General features: G+C 28.8%; 1 protein-coding gene across 1 annotated transcript; it reads right to left on the reverse strand.

The window, feature by feature from the left end:
• Positions 1–16,840: 16,840 nt before the first annotated feature.
• Positions 16,841–18,917, reverse strand: LOC148205708 (uncharacterized). The gene is made up of 4 exons (XM_088105040.1): positions 18,165–18,917; positions 17,849–18,072; positions 17,515–17,772; positions 16,841–17,420 (listed from the first exon to the last, which is right to left on the reverse strand). The coding sequence occupies exons 1-4, from the start codon at positions 18,717–18,719 to the stop codon at positions 16,841–16,843; spliced, it is 1,617 nt and encodes a 538-aa protein (XP_087961166.1). The 5' UTR covers positions 18,720–18,917.
• Between the last annotated feature and the right edge of the window lie 213 nt (positions 18,918–19,130).

Genomic DNA, 19,130 nt, shown 5'->3' on the forward strand with positions numbered 1-19,130 from the left:
AAGAAAAAGAAATGAGTTTTGCTTTTTGCATCTTAAATTTTCAACCCTTTAGTCAATTTTTATAACTCGTCAAAGTCTCGTTCTATTAGCATCATTTAATGCATTTTATCAATTTTATTTTTTTATGTAATGAAATAATGTGTTTGTCTTGTTGATGTTGGTAGGATACAATATGTCAATTTGACATTATTTATAGTAGTATTTTTTTTACTGTAATGCCTTCTCTTTCATTTTATATAAAGTGTGGTACCTGACTAAAAGAAAGATTGATTTTCTATGCAAATCTAACAGCTCTCACATTCTTATTTCAAAGTATAGGGCAAATTTAATACAACAATTAAACATGTTAGAACATTTATTTCCATTTATTTTTGAAATGATACGCACCAAGTAGTATATGAAAATGAAAACACTTCCTCTTGTTTAGACGAATCCATCTATATTGATCAAACAAACCCTTTATTTCTCTTCTTAAAACAATACTTTTGTTTGTTAAACATTAAATTAGGTCTTAAACATTTAATCCAAAAAAAATCCCATTTTTTTATGACAAACAAAAATACATTTTAAAAATATGAAGTTCAAGTATAAATGTTTTGATCTAATTAAAGTATAAAATATTTGAAAAACAATTAATCTTGATAAAAAGATTATCATAACCAGGTAAAAAAAAAATTCAAATCAGTGACATGTGTCATGTATAAACCACCTCATTTCAAAATATATGTTTGCATCAAGATGATGTGTTGTAAATATTTAAAATACTAACTATACCAGATATATATAAAAAATATATATGTATTCCCCTTAAGTGATACTCTCAAGTAAATGTTTCATCATCAATCAATCATTGGTATTTTATTATCATTTTTGTTATCATTTTTAACAAAAAATCTTAATAATTAAAACTGAGAAATGAAAATTAAAAAAATATAATTATTATTTTAGAATGAATAATTTATTGATTACATTTAAACTATTTTTTTTCTTTTTTGGTATTATGTTTGTTAATTTAAATTAACAATATTAAAAAAGAAAGAAATATTTTTATGTAGGTCGACTCGTAAATTCGAAAACCAAATATTACGTGATAAACTAAAAAAAACAATTAGTCTGCATTTCTTAAGTGAAAACAGGCTAATAAGATCCGTGTTTTGCAAACCAAATATAAAACAAAACAAGAGGACACATTAGTCCCTATGGACATCCGTGGACTCCGAGTCAACAAATACTTTATATGCTATCTGCTTTCAGATTTATTATAAAAAATCTTATCACACACAAACATATCAATCCCTGTGTTCAGGCTAATATATAATAATAAATTTATTATTATTATTATTATTATTATTATTTGTTTAAATAAATGATATGTTAACTCTATTTATTTTTCAGTGATTAAAACCTTAATTTTCTGATTAAATAGACTTTTACACTATACTATGTCTAACCTAATTTGTTAAATTAATTTATACTCTAAACATGAAATAAACCGACTCATAAACTTCTATGAGATAACTTAACCAGTTCTCGGCCATAATGAATCTTATGAAAGATTCAACCTAAACATTATGTGCGAGGTGGCCTACATCATTATCATTATGTCTAACATTAGGCTTATTATTTAATCATTTGTGTAAATATAAATTTCTCCAACAATTATTCATGTATTAAAGTAACGAAATTTAAGTATAATTCAATTGTTTAGTAAACTAACTCGTTAAAATAAAATTTGTATCCATTTAAAAATAGATTTTATCTTTAATGGATCGATGTGAAAAGTTAATCTACAAAACTGAAAATTTGAGACCTTTGTCTTTTGTACAACTGAAATTTTCTCCAAGCACATTTCTTTTCTTAATTACTCCATAATTTATGCATACCAAAATGTAGAATTCAACTAACTTTAACTATCTTAAATTCTCAATTTATGTAGGCTTTTATGTACTACACGTACAAAGGAGAATTAGTGCTCTTTAAAGCTTGTAAGTTACAAATCACCACACACATGATAAAATAGAAAACTTTCACGATAAATTCTTCAGAAAATTTGCTTCTAGAACAACACTCATCGACACTGATTTTAACAATGCTTCCTCTAATAGAATCTATAACCACCTCAATTTTACTTTTAACACTTTAACTTGTTGTTCTTGATTTTCAATGTTATATAATTGCTATTTTATTATAACTAATTTGATTTTTTAATATTATGTTTAAAAACCTAAAAATTGATTAAGAATATAAATTATATATGAAATAGGAATATTTTATTATTAAAGTATAAAGTTTATAAATACAAAAAATTAATTATTTAAAATTTATCTTAGAAAAATCACAATATTTCCTTCTACAAAAAAATTTCTTTACCATATTTTACTTTTTTTTAGATTTTTGCAAAATTTATTCATCATTTAGTATATCAAAGTTATGGGTGAGGAACAAAACAAGCATGTGAAGTACTTAAAAAACATTAGAATATGTATAGAACTTTCGTCGAAGATCAAGGTTTTACATAAATTGTTAAACGTTCGACTTTGAAATCAGTTTAAATAGTAAATTTGCTTCATGTGTGTTTTAGTTGTTAAGGAGTGTTGCCACAATGTTTCAATAAAACTTCATTTTTAACAAAAATTCATTTAATGTAAGAAGTTTTTGTATAAAAAATAAAGTGCAATCTAGGCTTGTAAGAGAAGCGTTTAAGAAGGATAAAGAAATAAGCACACAATCATTTTTATACTAGTTTGCTCCACCTAAGACAAGTCCAGTCTCCTTTAACACCTTAGATGGTTCCATTATAATCTTCAACAAGACTACAACTGAGTATTCTCACCACTCCTAGTATCCCTAGCTATTCCTGGTATCCTTTAGATACATCGTCTAGTTGAGTTTCATCAACTCTTGGTTGCATAGTATTCTTCACCACTCCTTCCACTAGATAATCTTGGTATCAACCTGATATGTTACCTAGTAATCCTTCAACTCAACTGAGTTAATTAACAAGTGTTTGAATTCTCTTTAAAATGTGTAATCAATCATATTACTTATAAGTATTTAGACGATTACTCTCACAGAAAGGATATGTGTTCAATACAATTCAATGTAATAGACTCGCTGAGTGTTTTCTCTCTTCTTTCTTCTTACAATAGTAAACTTTTATAATGAAGCTTGAGAGTATTTCTAATCTTGAGCTTTTTGTCTTTTCATATATTCTTTTTTGAGTTTGTATGCTTTTCTAAGCTTTTCTCTTGATGATGTTTGCTTATGCTCTTTCTTTCTGTATGTTATTCTCTTTTTTTCTTTCTTCAATTCATCTTCTATTTAAAGGCTTCTAAAGAAGATATCCATTAGACAGAGCTTTGGCCTTGATTCTTGAGTTTTCTTAGTCTTGGTTAAAGTCAACTTATCAAAGCAGACTTGCTTTTTCAATACTTTGACCAAAATAGGTAATACTATTTATCTAGCACGACTTCTGATAGAGAGAACATTCCATGAATGTCCTGATTTGTATAGAATGAAGCAGGCAGATGCGTGTAATAGACAATTTGCACAAAGTAGAGTAGATATGCATGTAACAAATATGTTTTTTCTCTTATCATTTTTTATTGTTTTAAAATGTTGAACATTTAATATCATTTAATGTATTTTCAGAACAATAAAGTGTTTTTTACGTTTTATACCGTTCAAGTTGGATTTTAACTGATTGAAGGCTTCATCGTTGGATGAAGTGAATTTTTTAGCACATGGTATCATGTAACCTATAAACGCTTTAAGATTATGCTCTATTCAACAAGTGCATTTAGCAGGTTGTTTTCTATCACAAGTTTTTGGAATGTTAATTGTGACTATCAAAGTGCTTTCCAAAAATATTATTTTGACACTTTTACCTTCTTAACTCTAATAAGAGTTGATTGATTACCGTTTGGTACAATATAACTTTTGCGTTTAGCAAGACTCTTATTAACACTTTAACTTGGGAATCATTTAGTGGTGCATCCAGTTTATGCTTAGGTGTTTTTCTAAGACTTGACGTAAGTTACTTGATTTTCAGAGTATTTTTATTCATTACCTATATTTTAGCTATTATGATATTTTAGTGACAACATTGTCATATGTTCATTTTGGTTAATGTTGTTTGTTAAATCTCAAAACATATCAGAATGTTTAAACAGTTCAGTCTTATAGACGATATTGTCTTAACAATATGTTTGGTTGAGATTTCTTTTTGAGTAAGTTCTTCCTTGTCCCTTTTCTTGAAGTTTTGCATGCATGGAATGTGAGGAGATCTTACATCTGGTCTTGTTATGACAAAGATGAATCTCATTTGATTTAGGATTGTAAGGGCACTAAGAGAGCCATCTCTTATTGGGAAAGATTCAATTAATTGAAAACTCAAGAGGTTCTTTCATTAGACGAGCCAAAAATCGTTGAGTGAGCTTTTAAATAAAACTCCTAGTGGTTTGGTCGTTGGGCAAGCCATCTTTCATTAGGAAAAACTCAATTAATTTAAAACTTGAGAGTTTTTGTTATTAGACGAGTACATTTTTGCTCAGAAAAGCTGTTTTTATAAAACCTATCAATGGTTAATCGTTGGACAAGCATAACTTTGGTTGGATGAGCCAAAATTCATTGTATGTGCTAACACCTTTGGCTGAGCGAATATAATTCTAGTTTAGCAAATTGTAACATGTGTTTAATTTGATGGGTGAGTCAATTGTTTGCTATGCAAGATATTGTTTTCTGAACTTTAAAAAGATAGTTTTTAGATATTTCTAAATGCTGAATTTGGTTTAACTTTCACTATATTGCTTTGATATATTTGATTAATATAATATTTAATGGATAATTAATTGTAATTTATTAGTATTTAATTTGAGTTGGATGTACATGTATGAAAGCAAATTTATTATGGTATGGTTGTGATATGAGATGTGTATAGTGTGAATATAATTATTTTTAAAGAGAAAAATATTATGTTGAGATATTTAAATTGTGTATTGAAAGTGACACTTTGAAAAAGATAATCTTGATTGTATTGATATTGGATTTTAGAAAAAAAAATATCATGTCATAAAAGTTGAAGATGATGAATATGACCTAGTTTGCAAAGTGAAAAAAAAAATGTGGATAGGTTATACGATACCTTGTCATATGCGTGAAATAAGTTCATATTAATGTACTTGTACTATGATAAGAACTTAGCAATGGTAGTATGACATGTACAAGTTTTTTAGTCTAATCCAAAATATAAGTCTTCCAAAAATAGAATCAAATGTTCTTTATATATGATAATAATATGATATAAAAGACAACCAATTAAGATAAGAGACTAAACACTTGATTTCTTTTATATATATATAGATATACATATATATATATGCATATATATATATATATATATATATATATATATATATATATATGTGTATATATATATATATATATATATATATATATATATATATATATATATATAACTTATTTGACAATTAATGTAACTATAAGACATTACATCGTGATTTTATATTTTAAGGTTTGAAAAAAACATCTACACTTGAATTATTAAAATATAAAAACTCAACTAAAAATGTCTTCATTCTTTAATAAAACAGAAGTCAATAATTTGGATAAATTTCTAACTAGTTATGTGTCACAAGCTCCAAATAATTTATCATAAAGTTCTGAAAAGCATAATAAACCCTCTTTTGAATTGTAGAAGAAATTAATGTTATCATTATAGAATGTGATATTAGATTTATTAAAGAGTTGTATTTTAATAACAAAAATATTTATCAACAGGGCAATTGATAACAATAAAGAAATGTAAAAGATATTTTTTTAAAGAGGAAAGGAGGAATCCATAACCATTTCAAATTTTTCATTTGATATAAAATCATATTAATTGAAGTACTCACATAATAATCACTTTGTTCATTGTTTATTACATTGTTTCTTATAAGGAAAAATTTGATTAGTGTAGAAAAACTTATTTAAAAAGAGCACCAAATAAAAAGAGCACCAAATAAAAAGTTTTCTATATCAGTTTTAAAATTGATAATAATAAGAATATAGAAAGTATTATAGTTATAAGATTTATGGCACTAAAAGAAAACTTCAACGTGTTTACATTGTAATATACCATAAAAATGGTACCAGTAAAAAATTCAAGAGAGGAAGGGACAAGCACTCCAAGATGCATATACTATCTTGAAATCACAAAAGAAGCATGATAATTTGTTGTCGTATTACACGCCTAACTCCAACTCTTGGTTTGTCATTCTTTCTTCTGCAACCATGTGATTGTTACTTCATGGACTAAACCAAATCAAATAAAGCATTTGATATTAATTTATGAATATTATGCACATAGACAATCAATTATAGGTCACAAATTTAAAGGATGAACAATGAACTTGGAAGAAAAAAAATTAATATAATCAAATATGACTAAAAACTATTTTATTTTGTCGGAATTTGAAAATCTTTTGATAATGAAAGCATTGGCCGAAGCTGAAGCCAACACCAACTCCACAACAAATTCCCATGCTGTAAATCAAGCCAAGGTGGTTGAAGGGTGATCAGACTCTGTACCCCAACACACAAACCAAAGCCAAACCTATTCCGACACTCCATCCAACGCCAACTCCAAATTCAGGACCCCAACACTAACGTTTGAGCTTTGATAGATTTGTTCGTTGTTTTCTATGAACTTTGTAACAAAACATTGTTTTTTGTCAGTGATGCCGAAAATCCTGCTTCAATTTTCACATTGAATAAAAATGAGAAGGTGGAGCAACATATAAAAGTGACTCATTAATTCATTGTTTTAAGATTTTAGATAGAGAGAGGTGTCAATCCTTTATATGGTTGAACTTAGATCTCATTGATGTTATATCTCTCCAATGAACCTCCTCTTCCATAAACCTAACAAGTTAGAATTACAAGTGTGAGTTTAAGTCCCACATTGGGTAGAAATGAGAAAGTAGAACACCATATAAGTTTGAAGATCCATTAACCTATTATCTTAAGGTTTTGGATAGAGAGTAGTGTCAATCCCTTATGTGATTAGACATAGGTCTCGTTGATGTTGTATCTCCCCAGAAGTATGAGTTTAAGTCTCACATTGGGTATGAATGAAAAAGTAAAGCACCATTATGATGGCGATGGCGACCTCTTAGTGACATGGTTGCATGAAGGTGGCCTAACCAGGAAAAAAAAGAATCATAATTGAAGTGTGTGTGATTTTGTGATTAAGATTTCGAAAATCAGAGGATTTGCAAGTTTGTGTTTATAAATTGTAAAAAAAATTATTTCTATATAATTATAGTTGAACTGATATAAAAGATATTTTTACTTATTATTAACATTAATAATGTGTCTATTTATAAGTATGATCAGTATAAAAAATATTATCCCAATTATAATTATGTCACTAGCATAAAAAATATTATCTTAATTATAATTATGTCATTACAGTACATTTTATACCTACTATAATATAATTGATATAAAAGGTTGGTATAAAATGTTTTTTTTCTCACTAATATCTATATATGTGCAAACACATTTATACTTGATAAATTTAAGAAATGGAAAAACTATAATAATAATAATAATAATAATAATAATAATAATAATAATAATGGAAATGAACTTTACCACACGTGAAAAAAGCCTAGATAATTAATCTCTAGATAACTTATAAATGAAGAAGGGTTGAAACATCGAGTTCAAAAAAAAAGTATTCATATTCAGTGGATTCAACTACTAAATGACCAAATCCTGTAATTTATTTTCTTTCAAAATTTCGACTTAATATCAACTAATTTCATTTCGTTTTATATCCTATAAATGTAATTGATCCACCTTATATCTAGAACTTACCCTAAAACTACCTTTTTTAAAGTCAAAAGCTTTATAAACGAATTTTAGTTTGTTTAATGCCTATGGGTATGTGGGTATGTTATGACACTAACAATTATCGATTAGAAAATGAGATTTGATATTATGATTAAACTAAATAAAAATAATTATCTACTAGTTGTAAATGCTAGGTTCCTTTTTTTTAAAGTACTCATTTCCTCTACAAAATGCTGCTGACCATTCCATTTAACTCTTGCTTTTAAATTAAAATTAAAATTAAAATACTTTTAACGTCAAACTCAAAATACATTTTAAATTTATCCTCTAGAAGATTTGATATTTATGAAGTTGAATTTATTTAAAACCTGACACACAATATAGCATGGTTTAACGATTTAGATTTATAAAGAAGATAAAAGATGAAAAGAAAAGTGGTGGAAGTGAGAAACACGCGCGTAGAAGAGAAGGTGGGGATTGAAATGAGAGGTTCCAATCGAAATGGTAAGGTTTGGATTGTTGATAGATAGAATTATGGTGAAACAAGGGTGTTGTTATGTTATGTTATGTAATGACACAGAAAACAGAAACCGTCAAAAAGAGTTTAATATATGGCATTGACTTTCTCTATCTCACCTTTTGCCATTGCCTACTCCATCACATAAATTACCATAGTATGTTAAATTAAAAAATAATGATACTTTCAGATATTTTTTTGACAATATTTTAACACTGTTTACTTATTATTCTATGATTGATCCAAAATCATTTCACAATCAATAATAATAATCATAAATACCAATATAAACCAATTACAGAATGACACGTAAACAGTGTTAAAATGTTATCAAAGTATCATTATCCTAAATAAAAATCTACAAAATTAATAATTAACAAATTCCATAGACTAAGCCAGAAGTGTGTAGCTCCAAATTTTCATAATTATGCAAATTTCAAAAAACAAATATGTTTCATTATTCATTATCCATCGTTCAGGCTATTTTACAACTAGTAAAAAGTACATTCTAGCAACACACGATAAAATTATAATTAAATTAAATATATTATTTTAATCTTAAAATTATTGATAGAAGCCATCTCTATATATCAATATTTGAATAAAAGGTTCTCTCACTCCTAATAATTTTACTGAGGTGTGATGAATAATAGTTTATGCGTTTTTTATAAAGAAAGAAAGAAGTTTTTAATCTGTAATACTACATTTACCCCTGACAACAACTGCTGATATATGTCCCACTGGCTCACTCACAGGTTGTTCAGTGTAAAAATTTATTTGGTACCCTGTCAGCTAAAGATTCTTAGAATTTATTGTCCCCACCCTCTTCTAACATATATGTAGATCATAATTTAGTTGCTGAAGTTTCTAGACAAACTTATATATGCTTTTCTATGCTAAAGATGAAAAATCTTATGAATTAGGGTATAAATAAACTTCATGTCTTCCAAATCAACATTCACATATATCATATTAGACAATTGCTTTGCTTCATCCTTCCATCTTAAGGAGGTCCCAATTTGTTCTTATATCTGAAAAAATGTTAATGTTATTTGGCATTTACTTTCTTAATTTTATAACAGTTAATTTTAAGTGTATCTTAATTTCATAAAATCGAATTGTAAAATAAAATTTACATCTATTTATATATTATAAATTTGTCTTATTTCTAATTAATATAGGACTTCTAAGAATAACAATATTATAAATATTTTTCTTTTCACCATTATTACTAAAAGTTATGTTGAGAATTCAAGTATGAGTCCAAGATTCACATTAGGTAAATGAAAAAGTGAAACAACGTATAAATGTAAAGATTTATTAATTTTTGTCTTAAGGTTTTACATAAAGAATGATCTCAATTTCTTATATGATTAGACTCAAATCTTATTGTTCTATAAGGTTTCAGCGTTTTCATAAGATTTCAGGTAAGCGTGTCCAGTAAACTTCCTCCCTGTAGATCTAACACAATCAATCCTCTATCTTTTTCATCTTGAAGAGTTTAGTTTAGAGTGTGCATAAAATAATGTTTAGAAATATCAAACAAAAGAAAAAATGATGAATTGTGGGGTTATTTAAAAATGAGTGTAGCAAAGAGAGAAATTTCTGAAATTGAAATTCCAAGTTTGGTTAAATCATTAATGAGGTTGAGTGTGGTGTGTTGTGAGTTTGAGGACATTCTTTAGAGATACCTTTGCTTTTCTGCAAGTCAGAGAGACATTGATGCCCTCGTTGAAGTTGATACTTAATTCCCAAATCCAGAATCCTAAGCTACATTTGCTTGCAAGAAAAAGTGAAAGTGAGTGGTGAATCCAATTCCCCCATTTTACATTAAAATAAAAGCAATAAGACCACAAATGCTGCAAAATGATGGAAGGAAAAGGAAGGGACCACAGCACAACACAACATAACAGAGTCTAAGTGCAACATCTAGCATAATATCGAGGTGCTCTAATCATAGAAAAAAAAGAGTGAATTTATGTTTGGACAGTGTTGCATGTAGCCACAAAACACGTTTTACCACAATATTGAAGCCAATGAAATTGACAAGTTCGCACTCATTATCAAAACGTAAAGTTCTTTATTGCTGCACATGGTCGTACTTTTCATACTAAATTTATGTGTTGAAATTTCAAGTCTAAGGAGTAAGGATAAAAAACAGTGTTAATGGATAAACTAGAAAACTTGTTGGGCATGTTGTAGGGCATTAGCAACTTTGTCAACATCGACTATTAATGTAACAACATAAAGTCAAAACATTGAATATTACACTTTTTGAATCACAACTCAATCATTCCCCGAAAAACTATCCACCCAATATACAAAGTCTTTCCAAGACTAATTGCCTAATAGAAAAACCATACACAGAGGTCATAACTATACTAATTTATTTATTTATTTATTTAATTTCAACTATGCCAATATGATACGCCCAAAACTCTCTTAAAATTAGAAAATTTTTTAATATATCAAACCCTCAAAATAAGAGTTGAAAGATAAACCAAATGGTTGAAATAATGTTTAAGTATGAAAAGATGCAAGCTTGCCCACTTCGATGACAAGATACATAGATATTTCTAGTGAGAAAAATCGATGCTTTGAAATTCGAAGGGTAGATATGTGTAATGATTGGAGTATATAACCAACCCATAAAGTTGTTCTCGAGATAATTTCTTTCAACAACCTTCGATTGCTAAACATATATTTAGAAAACTTTTATATACGCACTTTTAAAATAAAAAATAAAAATGTATATTTTCATCAGTTATAATTAAACTATGCAAAAATTAATTTATAAAACCTTTTCGTATAGCTTCTTTTTAAATATTTTAACTATTTCTAAAATTTTAATTTATAAATTAAAATAATCTAATTTTTAATTATTTTATAAAACTTTTCATGAAGATTTTCCAAGCCAGCGTTAAAGGTCTAATTAATAATTCGGATTAAAGTTTTTTATTCATTTTATTTCTTATATTTCTTTTTTATTCAATTGAGTCTAAATTAGAATCAATATGATACATTCAATTCAATAATGTAGATAAAAAGATTTTTATGCATATATAAAAAGTTTTCTTATCTATTATAAAATTGTCACCATATCCACTTTCTATATGAGATATAATTAGAATTAGTATAAACTTTATATTTAATACAAAAATGTTATTGTATTCACTTTCTATATTATAATTAAATTTAGTTTAGAATTTCTTTTATTTATTACAAAAATATCATCACATCTGCTTATTTTACAACTATCATATAAAAGAAGTGTTATCTTATTTACATTTATAAAAAAAATAATTAACAATGATGAAAAAGAACTTGCAAAAGAAAAAAAAACGATAACCATCAATATCATAAAATCACCTTAATTAATGCAACCGTGCTCAAATAATAATATTAATTAATGAGAAATCAAGAATACATTTTGCAAATATAAGTTAAAAGAATTGATAAACTTTTATCGAAAAATAATATGAATCTAGATCGTCTACAAAAACATAATCAATTTTAATATATTTTGAATTAATTTTAATATTTTTTAATTTTTAACAATTATTTAATATTTATGTATTTTTTATATTTAGTGATAATTAAAATATTTTATTTAAATAAGAAAATCAAAATCTATTAATTTTAAATTTTTTATTCATATAAAATATTTCAAAAACAAAAATAAATAAATAAATCCATTCAAGTTTAATGTATTTAAAAATCTTACAAATTATGAAAATCCTTATTAAGACTTGGTTTGATTGCAACAAAACCAATAAATCCTACGTATGGATTGGATGTATAATGGTACATAGAAAAAGTGTATTTTTAGGCTTCGTTTGCAAATTAAATTAAAGTTAAAAATTACATTTTAGATATTAAGTTAATTAGAGTTTAAGATGAATTTTATTTCTAACTAGATAAAATAAAATTTTCAAACAAATCAATACTTGGTTGAATAGAAATCTAAAACTGATGTTAGGGTTCTACCTAAAATCCAAACCAAACATATCCCTATATTTACATTAACTTGTGTTAGGTTTCCCTTTACTTTAAATTTATAACTTTCCTAAACTTAAAAAAAAAACATTATTTTAAAAAAATGTACGGAACATGCATGCATGCATTCAATAACAAAATTATCAGAGGGTTACTCTTTTTTGTTTTGAGAATAGAAGTTGTCATTTATTTATATATATATTTTTTGCTCTGATGAACAGCTCAAAAAATAAACAGTTCTTTCCCAGCAATAATACGAGAGACATATTTCGGATTTCAAGGGATATAGGCAAAGATTCCCCTGCAAGAGACAATCACAAAGGGATTTCTCCATCCTTGCTATATTAACCTTTATCATGTCATATACTATATTTTAGTTGGTCAATTTTTACACTAAAATTTGTTTTTATCCAAAATTTTAATATATTTTAATCTTTAAAATTTAAAAATAATATAGGTAATCTTTTTAATTTAATTATGTTAAATTTTTTATACATAAAACGTGTTTTTCAATTCACATTACATATCAAACAATATAAACAACTTAAATACTAGTACAAAACATGTTAGACACGTTAAAAGAATTTAATGTAATTGAGTAAAAAAATTATATTCATTCATTTTTAATGTTTGGAAACTAAAATGTATCAAAATTTCGGAACATAAATTTTAATTTTGTATTAAACTTTAGGGACTAAACATTTAACCTATATATGTGGCAAATTATATGGCAAGTTCCATATGCTAATTGGCTTAAGATGAAATACTAATAGTGCAACTCAGGATTTTTCTAGTTATATGCTAATTGGCTTAAGGTGAAATACTCATGGTGCAACTCAGGATTGTCTTTGTCTTGCTATATGTGCTAGTATATTTAAAGGAAGTCGAGTAAATATCTAGGTAGGTTTTCAACTTTCTTAGCGGTCAAAACATTTATTTATGTTGAGTTTATATGAGTTATTTATGTTTTAGAACATGTTTGAAAGGAATGTTTTCAATAACCACAACAAAAAAGTTGTTTAGTGGAGGTTTTTATTTCAATCTGCGGAGGTTTTCACCCTCCGCAAATTGACTACTTGTAGTTAGAGTCACCACAATCAATTTGCGAAGGCTTTCCATGACTCCTAGTATCGAAGTTATATTAGAGAGGTTTGTTTGTGGAGGGTGTTAACCTCTTCTATTAATGATTATTATTTTGTGAATGTTTGAAACTTCCTCTATTTATAATACCCCACCTACATTTATAATTTCTTAATTTAATAAAATCTTTTTATAATAAGAAATAAATAAAATATAAAATTAAAAAGTACACAAAAATTAATCAAAATTATTTTTATTGATAATTTAAAATAAAGTACGTTCATTTACAATTACAATGTAAATATAAAAAAAATTAAGGAACATTAATGTTTACATTCACGGTAACACTTGGTATGGTAAAATCTCTTCTCAAAAATTTTCATGTTTGGTACTTTTTGATTTGGTGTTCCAAGTGGTTTCTTTACTTACTTGCACTCTTGTCGTTACAAGTCTTTTATCTCAGACCCATAAATTCTAGAATCAAGTAGTCTTATGCTAGATTTATTTCTATAAATTTTGATAAAACCGCATAATGCTTCATCTTCTCTACATTTGGCTAAGCTATGTATGGTGCATCTGAGTACTTGCAATAAGAAAAAAATAGAAGACCTTGTCCTCATCTAAATACAATAAATGTTGAGTTATCAAACACTACTTGTACAATGAGTAGGTAATACATAGTCAAACAAAAAAAAATGCTAGCATAAATAAATTATATGATCGGAAGTCTACCTAAAAAAATTAACAAAGCATGGTAAATTATTAACTATTATTTGTTAAATCTACCATGACATATAACTAGAAAAAAATAGAAATAAATTCAAGAAAAATGAATAAAGTGCAAACAAAACAAAACCAAGAAACAAAACACAAAAAATAGTTAGTAGATATCATGAAGGCCCTGAACAGTGTTGGGGCAGAAGACAATGTAAAGATAATTAATGGTCGACGAGCAATGCCTAGAAGATGAACTCACCAAAACGCCTAGATGAACTCACCAAAACACCTAGGTTGATGAACTCACCAGAAAGCCTAGGTTTAATGAGGAAATGATGAACCTGGCCGACGAATTCTCTGGTTTGCTGAACCCAGGCTGGCGAGCGCAATGATGCAACTTAACTTAGACAACAAGTAATGATGAAGAGAATGAATTGAGATCGATGGTGTGGCCGATTAATGAATTGGGAAGGATGATGAACCATTGTGTCAGAATTAGTGACAGAGAAATAAAAAATATGAAACATGTGAAAAATTTAGGGGAAAGTGGAAAAAAGATTTGAGGAAATTTAAGTTTAGGAGGGAAAAAAGAAGGATGAAAAGTGTATTTTAATTTGTGGAAGTTATACACTTCTTTAAAATATAATTAGAACCTCTACTATTATCAGCCTTAACACAATTTATTATAATAATTTTAGATAATATTAATTTGTGGAGGGTTTTTATAACCTATAACAATTTTTTTGTAGTGAACTTTAGTTGGAGAGTGATTCTACTTTAGTTTGTCAAGGTTTCTTGAATTAACGGATGGTTCCTTGGAATTTTAGATGAAAATAATATCAATGCTTGTATTTTTGTAAACATATATTATTAAAAAATTTAATATTTCTCGTAAGACAAATAATTATGATTATAACACTAGTGAAAAAACAACGTATAACGTCCAACCACTAAATAGCCAACGTTAAAAATGACCAGTGGTATTTTTATAAATAAATGTAATTGTAGAACGTCGAAGCCCCATTCAATTCGACGTTCTATGATGATAATTATTTAAAGGCTTAATACCCTCTTTGGTCCCCAGTTTCAGTGGTTAATGTCAATTAAGTCCCCATATATGAAAGTGCTTTTAATATGTCCAAAGTTATTAAAATTAGTATCAATTTTGTCCCTTCCGTTAACTATTAGGAAACGGAGTTAACGCGTTGATGATGTGGCAGTAATTATTTGCAACGTGGACATAGCTTGTTGTGTGTGTGGTGACGTGTATGTTACTGATAGAAGTAACTCTGCTGTATTAAAGATTGGGTAGGGCAGTGATTTAGGGCACATAAAAAACCAATAAGGGTCTTCTTCTCCATTACGCCAGAGGTCTTCTTCCTGAAATTTTTCTTCTTCTCCTCTGTGTTGTTATTGTTTACGATTTGGATGTTTATGTTGAGTTGGCAGTAAGGTCGTGGTTCGTGTTTCGCGGTTCGTGTTGGCCGAGTTCGTGTTTGGTCGTTCCCAGTTGGTTGGCGAAGTGGTTTATCGTTGGTGGTTGTCTCGCTTTGAGCTTCGCGACGTATTGGCAATGTCTTTCAATCAAGGTTGTTCGTCTTGCTCATGGGGGAGCTCTCGTGGTGCTTCATTGAGGGGATTCATTGGAAACCAAATATGCCATTGTGGGGAGGTTGCTGTGTTGAGAGTGGCAAGAACAGTTAAGAACCAGGGGAAGCAATTCTGGGGCTGCCCTAATTACAAGGTTTGTAGTTTAATTTTTGTTATAAATTGTTTTAGTGATTAACTAAATGTTTATGGTTGGATACTTTGAACAACGGACAAGAAATGAAGAATTTCAAGGATGCAACTTCTTTAAATGGCGTAATGATGATAATGTAGATGATGGTGGTAGTATTATTGCTTGGCAAAGGAGAAAGATTAATACTCTGGAGAAATCTCTTACAGGTTGTCAAAAAAGGGAGAAGATGTGGTTAGGGATGGTATGTTTGATGGGGTTGATGAATATCATCGTTGTATGTATTTTGTTTAGTAGCCCATGATGTGTTCTACTATGATGAACATCATCATTGTTTATTGTAATATGATGTTTTGTAATGAATGAGAAGAACAGTTTGGCCTTATTGTCAAGAGCATATTAATTTGTGGTATGAATTGAAATGTTGTCTGATATATACAACATAAGCACTGTGAAGTTTAATTTGAAATAAAAATAAACGGAAGAAGTGGTTTAAGCACAATCATGGTTTAAGCACATTCATGAAGAAGTGGTTTAAGCACCTCATAAGTGTAGATGAGGTGACCTGGACTGAAAAATATAAGTACAATATAAGTGTGACCTGGACTGAAAAATATGAGTACCTGTAATGTTTACATCCAAAAGATAAACTGGAAATGAAATTGGAAATGTTTACATTATAATCAGAAATTGGAAATGAAATTGACATCCAAAAGATAAACTGTCATTGACATTGAGATTTTAAGCATCCAAATACATATTATAGTTAACAAAATACCCACATCACAGCTAACAAAATAACCACTTCAAAATGGAGTTCAAAGTACAACTGAATGTTTACAAAGAAGCCAATAATGGCTGTAATACTTAAGCTAAAGTTGATCATACTATGATGTCAATGTTCAAAATACAAGTGAAGTTGTATATAACTTCTAAAGTCCTGTTGTAGATTGTTGGGTTTGAGGTTCCTGACTTGGTCCTGTACTGTTCTGGGTTTGTGGTGCCTGACTTGGTCCTGGAGTTGGCTGGGTTTCAGGTTGCTGACTTGCTTCACATTGGTTTGTTGGATGACGTTGTGGGCATGTATTTCTTTTGTGACCAAGTTGTCTGCATATGGAACATCTCTTACGAGTCCCATTTTGCTTTAGCTGTGTCTCATCCTTCTTCAGTTCCCAAGCCTCTAGCCTTCTCTTCTTTTTTGGTCTACCAGGTAAAGTCCTTTTAGGTGGGGGCAAAACATCAGGCTGAGAAGTCATTTCCCACAGTTGATGATCGTTGACAGGGTATATGATTGAGATGTATGTTTCTTGGTATGTTGACCTTCTAAAACAATTTGGCACGTAGTCTTCCCCATTGATGTTTAAGAAATTCATTGCAGCTAATGCATGACAGCATGGCATGCCTGTTAAAGTCCACTTTCTGCAAGTACAATCCAATTGGTCTATGTCAACCACATACTTCTCACCAATCATTGAAGTGTGTCTGACCTCAAATATTTTATCTCCTGCCCAACTACAATGACAACTAATTTAAATAAGTATATATAGAAACAAAAATTATAACATGAACATTAAATCCAAATTCTTATGTGCAGATGTTGACATACCTAGGTAGCCAAAATTGAGTCATGTGCAATTCCTTTTGAAATCTTTTTTTTATCTTTGGGCAAAGATGACCTTCAAATGTAGTTACTTTCTGTCTATTTGTTGACCATCTCTTCATGAGATACAAACGAATGTCTTCCATCATTGTAATGATGGGCTTACCTCTTGCATGTAATATGACACTGTCAAAAGCTTCAGACATATTATTGACTAAGGTGTCACATACAGCTCTACCCGTAAACCTTGAACGTGACCAAAATCTAACATAAGAAAAAAACAGTTACATATAATCAACTAGGCAAACAAACAAGAAGAATGGATTTCAATATATGTTACCTTGGTGGAATTGCTAGCAAGTGTTTAAATGCATCTGGATTTACATCTTTAATATCTCTCATCACTGCCTCCCATGCTGCAGGGTGTGTAGATGAGGCTGCCTTCCATAATAGACGTCTTAGAATTTGGCCAGGAAATTTCTTCCTAAAATTTGCATAAATATGGCGAACACAAAATCTTTGCTCCACACCAGGGAGAAGTTCTTGTAATGCTGGCAGAAGTCCCTATCACAGTTCCAAACATGAAGTTATACACGGTATAATACAAAACAAGAAGGTTTGAAAGATATATAACAACATTGGGCTACGTTACTTACTTTTTGTTGATCTGAAATAAATGTGTTAGTTGAACACAACTCTACACCACCAAGATCATCAACGAGCAATTGTAAAAACCAATGCCAACTGTCCTTATTCTCCACTTCAACAACAGCATATGCCAAAGGACACATTTGGTCATTCCCATCTCTTGCAACTGCAGTTAACAACTCACCTCCATATTTTCCTTTTAAGAAACAACCATCTAAACCTATAATAGGCCTACAAGACACAAAGCTGTCTTTACAGGCCTTCAAACACACATACATTCTCTTGAATATTGGATTGTCCTCATTAGGTTCAACCTTGACTTTCACACTTGAACCAGGATTAGACCGAAGCAACTCATTTGCATAATCATAAACTCTTTTATATTGTTCTTTAAAATCACCCTCAATTCTTTTTAAAGCCATTGCTTTTGCCCTACAGGTAGTAGACCGAGAAACACCAATGTTCCACTTCTTAGAAACTTTGTTTTGGAGGTTATATAGATTAATATTCGGATTCTCTTTCATGGTCTTTTCTAACCTCCCACTCAACCATTTTGAAGTCATTAAATGGATGTTAAATTCTCTACTGCATGTGTGCTTGTCTATAATCTTCCTCAACTGCCATGTATCTTCAGCTGCCTTATATGCACAATATGCATACCATGAACATTTACCTTTTGCCCCACAACATCTGACACACACTCTTCTTTTGTCATTTTTGTAAACTTTTAACTTCCTTCCATTCTCTACTCCATATGTTCTTATAGCTTCTTGATAGGCTGTCGTTGAAGCTATCAAATTAATACTACTTTTCAAGGCAACTTCAGTATTGCCAAGTAGTATTCAAGAAGGTAGATAGGGCTAAAGTAACCCTGAGTCGTCTCCCAACGAACACGGAATTGCTTTTGAATATCTGACTCTTATGTTATGCAATGCTTATGAATAAAAATGATGTTTGGAGAATGTTTAAAGAAC

The sequence above is a fragment of the Vigna umbellata genome, chromosome 1 (genome assembly GCF_029865625.1).
Source record: "Vigna umbellata cultivar VRB3 chromosome 1, Vumbellata_1.0, whole genome shotgun sequence".
Lineage (NCBI taxonomy): Eukaryota > Viridiplantae > Streptophyta > Magnoliopsida > Fabales > Fabaceae > Vigna > Vigna umbellata.